Raw genomic sequence first — 10516 nt, 5'->3', positions numbered from 1 at the left:
AATTTGAATGAAATATTCCATTACGAAATATACCGAAAAATGACTGATGAATATTTTTGTCTTGTTTTCATTGAGAATCTGGAAAAATATCTGGAAGATTTGAATCTGTTCGAAGAATCCACTTTGAAGCAAAAAATCTTAAAACAAAAGAATTGATTTTTATGGGTTCAAATAAATTTCATTCATCTGCGGTGGCTTTGGTTTTTAATTTAATTTTGTATTAAAATATCTTATCTTTTTCAAGAAATATTTAATATCAATTAAACATGTACATTAATTATAACATGGTACACGTGAAAAAAATACTTTTACAAATGTGTAAAGCTTTCGAATATGTGTGTTTTCAGTGTGATAATTGTGCCCATTATGTCTGAGTAATTAAAATAAACATAGCGTATGATTTCAAGTGTGATTAGGTAGAAAAACTTGTCAATTTTGAGATTAATTTGGGTTTTTACACCCGAAAAATTTGATATGTATAAAAATAACTTTAAAGAACTGATAAAATCACGCAGAATTTTCATACATTTTTTAACGGCCGTTCAAAACATGCATCCTGATAAACTTAAAGATATGAAAGAAAGAATTGATTTAAATAGTGATAAATGCGTGGTTTAGTTAGTAATTACATAGTAGTAAAAATTCAACTACTTTTGATATAAAAAGTGAACAATCTTTAAAATAGTATTAATGTTGAATTCTGAAAAGTTTACAAAAAAGGTGAGTATATTAGGTACATATAAAACAAATTTTGGGTAGATCTTTGGTAATAAAGATTATAATACTAGTTTGAAATGTATTGATTGAACTTTCATAAGGTTGTAAAATGAACTTAATTTGTGATATTTTGTTTTTAAATTTAGTGTGCGTGAGTATGCCTGGATCGACATTTCTTCGTTTTCTACTCATAAATACGTATAGTGTGTAAGTAAGAGACTTGTCTAAATTTATAATGAATCACATAAACACTACATTTATCTACACATTTAAAAATTTAACACTAAACATTTTATATTATACATACATAATATATATATAATTATAGTACATACATACATACATATGTTAAAATTTAATTATTGTTAATTTTTGGACATTTAACTTACCGACTACCAATATCAATAAATACCATGTATTCAAATAAAGGTTATATGTGTAATGTTAATTTAAAGGTATAAGCGTTCACATAATTTTTTAAATAAATCGTCACTTACAGTAAATTTGAAGGCCAATGTGACATTTGACATACATTCATCAAATGTGTTGTAATATATATATATATATATATATATATATATATATATATATATATATATATATATATATATATATATATATATATATATATATATATATATATATATATATATATATATATATATATATATATATATATATATATATATATATATATATATATATATATATATATATATATATATATATATATATATATATATATAATTTAGTTCTTATGAAAGATGCATTTGATAAGAGAGATCCCTTCGGCGCCCTTCATAGCCGATTTTTGTTAGAGATTTATAAATATTTTTTTGATGGAAGTAAATTTAAGATTCTTCATTTATATACATACATAACAGGCAAGACTGTTAAATAATATTTTGAAAAGGCAAGTAAATATTCGAATAAAAATCAATGCAATATCATTATTTACATATACTATACATCTTTAAGCTGGCAAGAGTAGAGTTTAAATTAACATTCGATAAAAAAAATTAAAAAATAGTAACGGTAAACCATCAACTTATAATCCAAAATAAACTTTTTTTTATAGCACTTAGACTGAAATCACAAAATAATTTATCATTAGGCAAGACAAACGTCAAAATAAAGATAACTCAAATGGCAACAATTTCGTATTGAATTAGTGAAACTTAAATTCATGTTCCACACTTAAAGATTAACCAAGAAATAATAACCTTAAAAATGCATACAATATCACTGTACAATTAAAAACTAAATTAGTGCTAAAACGCCTTTGAGGCATTACATACATGTACATTGACTGTTGTGTAAATTTTGGACTTTCATAGTCCGTAAGACACATATTTTGACACACGTCACACGTAAAAAACACTTATAGCCGGGGTTGGCTCACGACAATACTTTTGACAACATTCCACGTAACATCGAAATACGCACAAACATTGAAAAATGAGATCTTTCACTCGGTACAATTGAATAGATAATCTTGTTCCAATCGGAGAGAACACAGTTAAATTATCTCACATATTTTAAAAATTTACAATGATATGACGAAATTGGAACCGCTGTGTAAAATATACATATGTATTAACGACAAGTCGTTGCTTTTCAATTGATTGAATGAAATTACATCTATGATAAAGCTTTTATTTGATTTGGACATCAATGTTGATATTTTGAATGGTCGGCCACGTACACCTTCAACCGAATGCTTGATAAAGGTTTCTGTGACTACAAATCACCGCTGTCCATGGCTTTGTGCATGTCTGCAACCAGTTTACTGAGGGTTTCGCTGTATTCCGAGTCCTTTTTGAAGAGGCCGTCGAGGAATTTTGCATTGTTGAAAAAAGCAAACACCCAGTCTATTCGGGATAGCGATTTTTCTGTGAGGTGTTTCTGAACGATGAATCTGAAATTCAAACAGTTATCATAGTATATATATATATATATATATATATATATATATATATATATATATATATATATATTATATATATATATATATATATATATATATATATATATATATATATATATATATATATATATATATATATATATATATATATATATATATATATATATATATATATATGTGTGTTGGTGACAACGATCTGCAACACAGCAAGAGAGATGCAAACCTCAGAGCTTGATGCGACTCGTTGAAAGCGTTCATTAGGTACGGTCTATCGTATGAGAAGTCCACTTCATAGAATGATATAACAGCCATCTGTGCTAACTGAAAACGTATAAAAATTAATACATATTATGAATTTAAGTATATGATTGATTGATTGAGAGTGAAAGTATTACCTGAAATTTATTCCAAAACTTATCAGCAGCTTGTAGTTCCTCTTGTGAAAACTGTTCATTTCTATACAGCACTCCGAGTTTGATGATGACTTTGATTATGTTTTTGACTAATTTTTCAGCTTCTTTCTTGTTCCCTGACTAAAAAAAATAGCAGATAAACATCTGGCGAATGGATGGTTCACAATGGAATTACCATGAATTCAGGTAAAAAAATCTCTGCCACACAAAGTTATATGCAAAAATACACAGCGGTTCATATATGAAACACTATGCACTGTAGGGTTAAAAGTTTATATAACATATAATACATATGTATGAAACCATTCAATTCTAAATACATCCTCTTCTATTAAGGATCGTCATGTAATTCTAAATAATAAACACGATTACTTCGGACATATTTCCTTCATTACTAATAAAGCATATAAATCTCTTGAATTCCTACTCAGCTCAACTAAACCTTTAATGATCCTCATGTACTTAAATTACTTTATTTTTCCCTTGTAAGGTCTCACCTTGAATTTGCCTCAATTATCTGGTCACCTTTTTATATATCCCATATTAATTGTATTGAAAAAGTCCAACTAAAATTTATCGAATCTTTGCGCTACCGTCTTCCTTTCGTTCCCGATATCTTAAAACTCCTATCCTTAAACAATATTTCTGTCAGGCGACGACTCACTGATGCTACATTCCTTTTTAAGCTCCTAAATGGTTTCCTTGATTGTCCCGATTTACTGAGTAAGGTTGGTTTCAGGATCCCAGTTAGGTATTCTAGACACGTTGCACTCTTTTCACTAATTCCTTTAAAAACCAATTCCATAAAATATGCCTATCTAAAGCGTGTTTATCGTAAGTTTAACGGGGAACTGAATGACGCTGATCTATTCGGTATTTTCTTGCAGCAATTCAGAACTGCTATGAGGAGAGTCTTGATCGATTGATCCATTTTCTATTTCTATTATATAATCTTTATCCAATATTATATCACTTTATGTTTAGTTATGTACTGTTCTATTTAGTCATGTTTTAGTTTTTATTCTTTTCTTTTTCATTTGTTTGTCTCTATGTACCATTTTATGTAATTTGTAAAAATCTATAATTGGGCTCAGATGTTATTTTATTTTGTTACATTTATTCTTTTTTTATATGCATTTCTACATCTGTTGTCTGTTGATTTTTCAATAAATAAATAAAATAAAATAAAAAATGTGTATGTAATTAATTGTACACATATGTATAATACTTACGTGAATTTTGGCCAATTTGTATAGGTTGTCTAGCAATGATGCTGAATTATCATCGATGAAAACTTTGACTACATTCTTGTTGGTCATCCTTGATAATATTTTCTTTTGGGCCCTTAAGCCGATGTCTCTAGCCCTAAAAGCGTTCTCCGTCATGACTGTAACAAAAAAATTCAACCATAAATATATGATGTGAAAAAAATAATAAAAAAAATTAAGTAAAAAAATGGTATGAAGGTTGCGGAATGTTTTTCTCAAAACCGTTCAACGTAAATAAAATGTGAGTTTCGAGACGTTTTCGCGTATAAAGAAATCTGCAATTTAAATTAAGTTTGAATAATATTTACATTAAAGCCACGGCGTTTGATATCTTTCATCTTTCGTTTCGAAATGTATGCACGTATAATGTATATCGAATAAATAAATTAATATTAATTGATTTTTTAATTTCAGGTATATGATCAGACACAGAGTTGATTAATTCAAAAAGAGCTTCATTGCACACACTACATACAATATTATAAAATGAATTGTGTTCATAGTTCTAACGGTGATATTTTTTGCTATCATCACTGCTCCACAATCCATTTTTTTTTTTTGAGTTATTAAAAGTATATAATTCATTGATCCAACATTGAACCGGTTACCAATAGTATAAACCGGAGGCAAACGAACGGTATCAGGTCAAACGTTGTTGTGTGTGATCTAATTCACAGTTAATTAATTGTAAATAATTAGACATTGTATCATAAACATCATTAGTATTCCGCGTTCACATACGGGTGGGCGTTCACACGTTTTTAGAATCACTGAATGTCATTTAAAATAATAAGTATACCTATTTATGAGCTGCGCTTCAAGGAAACTCACATATGTATATAATTGTATACGCTTATAAAGTAAATTTTCTTATTCACGCCACTAGCATATTATATTTCTGAGAATGAAACAAAAGTTAAATTAAATTAATAAACGATTGAATTAATATTGTTTATAGTGTGTGAATTTTATGTATGTACGTATGTGCTACCGTCAAACAACGACATATTCGTTGTATGACGGTCCTCGAACGGCTACACGCATCATTGCAATTTCTGTATATATACAGCTTACTGTATTTATACAGCTACCGCGATGGTGCAACTATACATATATAGCATCAAATATGAGCCATAATTGGCTTTTGTCCAAATTTCTGAAAAAATCAGTGTATGTACTAATTCAGTCAGACGGAAACACAATCCAGAAACAACGTGTAAACTTAGCTTCTCTCTCGTAAGTCATAACTAGAGGTCGGACCGGAAGTGTTCCGTTCATTGTTAATGGTTCGCTGTCCTTTGTCCAATTTTATGAAGAACCTTTTTTTTTTGCACTCTAGCTTTGTAAATAGACTCAAAACGCCCTGATTCCTGGAAAAAGCACGCTTCCGGTCCACCTTTTAGTCACAACAATTAACAAATATTAAAAAAGACCACCACGCACCAGGCGACACCACCCCTAGCGACGCCACTGATGTAGATAATTCATATTCGAACACGAATTAACCAGTAGATATTTTATTTTTATTTTTTATTACATTTTATACCAGGAAGGCCTTACAGGTGAATCCCAATGCGGCTTCCTGGCCAATTATAAAAAATATAGCATTTTTATTATACAAGTCGCTGAATCATGAGACACTGAAAACTCGCAAATTAATGAGACATCTATGAATTGTACATTAATCATACTCAAATAGTGGTGACATAGTAGGTAAGAAAGGATTTTAGCCAATTTTTAATCGGGAACCGTTTCAACAATGAAATCAGAGAAAATTGGCAAACTCTGATAGGAAACGATCGACCAGGAGTCAGAAATATCCAGGTCTGACCAGCAGCACTACAGATATACTCAGAAAAAATCTTTTCAATCGAGGTCAGCTCATCGGATCGAACCCGGCGCCTCTCGGTGTTAAGTAGAAGCTTAACGATCGAGCTATGCTGCTGGCCAAATATATGTTTATACATACAGGCGAAAATAAATACAGTTTCACTGGTGTTCGCCAGTAATTATATAATTATTTAAAATTCAATAATGCATTTATATTACATACTATTACGAATTATGTAAATGTGCCCAAAATAAAAATGTAACTTTCCAACTCAAATTACTAGTCAAGTGTCGTTTTCACGAAAAGCTGTATACACTGTGAATAAAATATAACAAAATCAAGAGTTTTCGGAATATAACGAAGATCGGAATACATATTGAGTGTTTTGATCAGTCAGATTGTAAATCCATTGTGTCGAAATACAATGTAGATGAAAAATATTGTACTGTTATACATAACTGGTAATACACTTTGACTGTAACATAGGCATGTATGTATGTATAAATATATAAATAGGGATGGAAAGCTTTTCTGCACATGTATTTTAATTAAAATTGTTTGAAATCGGAATTCTTAATTTAAATACCGAAATATTTCACACACCTTAATATATGTACATATATAGTATGCGATAATTTTTAATAATTAAAATTGAGATTGAAGTATAATTATTCCAGGGAAATATTGACGAAAAAATGGTATTTTCCGTGCAAGCACGCCGTAATTGCGCAATAACGGAAAATTCTTGGGAGTTTTTCCGCAAAAATGTATTTAAGGGTCTGAGCTTGCTCATCTTTCGGAACTGTCCATGAATAAAAACAAAGAAAAGCCGATATAAAGCTGTTGTTTATAATATAATATGAATGAATAAAGCACATTATAGTACATATACATACGTATATTCAAAATGTTTATATGTATAGGTATATACGCGAAAGGAAAATCACTACATTTTGACCCCACTAAAGTGAAGCAACTATGTACAGCAATTTACGTGTGGGGCAATCTATATTGTTTTTTGCAGGCGATGTTGTCGAGTAAAAAATATAGAAATTTTACTCCAGGGCAAAGTTTGAATTGAGGGTTCGCGTGCTGAGCGACTATGATGATGGCCACTATAGAAAAGTGGATATCAACTTTATGACTCACGAAAAAGGTTCGAAAATTGCGCTCCTCAAACTTTAGAGTGTCATACGTGTGTAGATATAATATAAGCGAAACAAACATTATGATAAAATGCCACCAATACTATGTATGTACGTACTTACAGTTTATAGGAATCAATTAAACGAAATCTTGCTGCTTGATTCTAGAAAGATCGATTCTAATTTTAGCCTTTCATATGGGTGTAAGCCTCCTGAAAAAGATGTGAATTCTCGATGGTTCGATAGAATAACAATATTATTTACATATGTACATATATGTATAATCCTAAAGAAAAAGTAGAAAGTTAACGCTTGTTGAAAAAATATATGTATTATATGTTTGTTTTAGGTTTTTTAACTGGACGTTCACTTGAAAATAGTAGAATACATCTTAAAACAAAGTTATATCAACCAGAGAATCTCATCCTACGATACGGGGTTATTTGAATTCATCGGTCCTTGTCTCGATTTATCCCACTCAAAGAACTGTAAAACTTTATACACCGTCTTATGTAGTATATCTAAAAGAGGAATTCTATTTAGACTGGCAAAACAGTTCGCAGCGATATATAAGTTCTATAAATACATTTTAATATATTTAAAATATCAATATAAAACACTACTGAATATACAAACTACATATGTATGCATGTATGTACCTTTATACATATATTGGATACTCAAATTTACATAATAGATACAAATTTAATATAAAAATTGGGGAAAATGTGTGAAAGCTTCCATATGTATGCATGTATGTAGGGCTTTTTTATTTTATTTCAATCGAACATGTACACCAGCCTTTACAGATCGCTCCAAAGCGACGAGTTTACTAATGTAGATAGAATATAATAATACAATTAATACAAGCATTTATATACAATGTTCTGGCCAACAGCTACTAGTGAGATTAGAGCCGTGACCACTCCAATCGAAAGCATAATATGCCAACCACTAGTCCACGCTGCTGGTTATATGTTCCGTAACATGTTAGTGACGTACCGAAATAGCACCATCATGATATATTCATATTATACAGGAACACATGTCATCGAAACGTATCAAGCAGAATCGATTTTCTTTGGCCACTGTGGAAATATTCACGCATGACGTGACGTTATTGAGGCGAGTGCACCCGTACTAACGAAAGTGCTGCCATGTGCATATGAATATTTTTGAAAACGTCATATTATGACAAGCAATATTGCGTCGTATCGTTGCGCTCTGTAATATTACTCGGTAGGTTTATTGTGGGACTATTTTTTTAGAACTCATATGTTCATAAAAATGATCTTTGTACGTTTAAAAATCCATAATTGAATCTTATTGTTGAGAGCGTCTTTATGTTCAAAGCAGGATGCTCAGAATGTATCGTCGCGCTCTGTAACGTACATACGTATATCTAAGTCGATTTTAAAATGCACTCGTCCAAAACAAGTATAATGGTGCTGAAAACGGGCGGTGCTGTATAGTATGAGTGGAGGTAGTCTTTTCCGCGCAGTGCTGTGCCGAGCTGTTGACTTGCAGCGCTAGATAATATATATAAACGGACCTTAATACAAGTTAATACTAGGCTATTTAAAAAAAAAAAAAATGTAAATACTGAATACATTCTTTAATGTAGGTATAAAATCAACAAATTTTTCATGCGAATAATTTGCAAAAAATTGAGGAGGGAAGGATGCTGATTTTATTAGATATGTCACAAAAATGAAAACTCTAACATGAGACGGTCGATCTGGATTTAATAACCATCCAGATCTTGACAGCAGCTTAACGGCTGGGATTCGAGCCTCTCTACTGTTTAACGATGAGCTAAGCTGTTGCTATATGTTGTATGTAATTATATATATTATACCTCGATTGAAAATAATTTTTCCGAGTATATCTGTAATACTGCTGGTCAGACCAGGATTTGTGACTCCTGGTCGATCGTTTCCTATCAGAGTTTGCCAATTTTCTCTGATTTCATTGTTGAAACGATTCCCGATTAAAAATTGGTTAAAAAATCCTTCCTACCCACTATGTCACCACTATTTGAGTATGATTAATGTAAATATTACAATAAAAATGTATGTACAATTCATAGATGTCTCGCTAATTATCGAGTTTAAGTCAATGTCTCGTAATTTAGCGACTTATATAATAAAAAATGCTGTATTGTTTGTAATTGGCCAGGAAGGCGCATTGGGGTTTACCTGTAATGCCTTCCTGGTATGAAATAAAAAATAAATAATTGAAATGGACAAACATACATACATATGGAAAAATCAATACAAAAAAAAATACATATGTACATCAATATATTGCTTTCATCGCGTCAATGTCAAACAATCCCTGAAAACTCGCATCCATTCATTCATTCATCTTCTTATGTACTCACATATCGACACGATACGACAATTAAACACCATAATTTACAGACAGAGCGTATATTCGACCTTCAACTTGAATAGCTTCGGCTAAATTAGGAACTATTCGGAAGCACACGGACGTGTGATAATCCGATTACAAAAAAAAAACAACAAAAAGTCCGTGTAAATATTCAAGGGTGTGTTGAGTATGACCCTGAGTCGAGTCGAGTTCAGGTGTGTGGTGCTTATTTGAGTGGATAATAGTGTCGAGGGTCGTTTTGCCATGAGGGGGTTCCATTCGACACCCCCTAGATTAATCACCTCTGATTCCACCCCCGCAGTGTGTGGCGAACAATGCAGGTAAAGGTCATGCGGGGAAAAGATTGATGACCAATGGATGGAGAGCGAGGTTCGTTACCGATTAGGTTAAAACGCTACATGAGCGACCGTGAATGTTATCTGAGATGCTTCTATGGGAAATTATTGCAATCAGAATTTCCCACAGTTAAGAATTGGAAAATCATAACTGATAGGAAAAGAGTTGAAAATTAGTATATATAACATATCGGAATATGTAAAGGCTAGGTATAAAATACGGTATCAGTTATGTATAAAATACGGTGACCATATATCCCAGGACTCAAAAGGAGACGCTCCGCAAAATAATTGTCCCCCCCCACCCATTTTATATGTATATAAAAAATGAGTTGCACGTCAACATTTTTTTATAATTTACCCCTCAAATATCCATTAATATGTCGATGAATTATAATTTTTGTGTCATATAAGGAAAATAGAAACAATATAAAAAAAAAACAATAAAAAACCTAATTTTCATGCGCCGCAGACTGATTTTTTCTA

General features: G+C 31.0%; 1 protein-coding gene across 2 annotated transcripts in view; it reads right to left on the bottom strand.

Annotated features, from left to right (window-relative positions):
* Nucleotides 1-1448: 1448 nt before the first annotated feature.
* Nucleotides 1449-10516, bottom strand: part of sigmar (Tumor necrosis factor alpha-induced protein 8-like protein sigmar) — a 55594-nt gene continuing 46526 nt past the window's right edge. Inside the window, exons 3-6 of one of the 2 annotated variants that reach the window (XM_077429708.1) lie at nucleotides 4290-4444; nucleotides 3040-3177; nucleotides 2868-2965; nucleotides 1449-2635 (exon numbers count right to left, since the gene is read on the bottom strand). In XM_077429708.1, coding sequence (XP_077285834.1) covers nucleotides 2458-2635; nucleotides 2868-2965; nucleotides 3040-3177; nucleotides 4290-4442 — 567 coding nt within the window. In that variant the 5' untranslated portion in view covers nucleotides 4443-4444 and the 3' untranslated portion in view covers nucleotides 1449-2457. The remainder of the gene's footprint in view (nucleotides 2636-2867; nucleotides 2966-3039; nucleotides 3178-4289; nucleotides 4445-10516) is intronic. The other variant, XM_077429706.1, reaches the window with a different exon arrangement.

The sequence above is a fragment of the Arctopsyche grandis genome, chromosome 4 (assembly GCF_051622035.1).
Source record: "Arctopsyche grandis isolate Sample6627 chromosome 4, ASM5162203v2, whole genome shotgun sequence".
Classification (NCBI taxonomy): Eukaryota; Metazoa; Arthropoda; class Insecta; order Trichoptera; family Hydropsychidae; genus Arctopsyche; species Arctopsyche grandis.
This window is presented reverse-complemented; position numbering and strand designations above follow the sequence as displayed.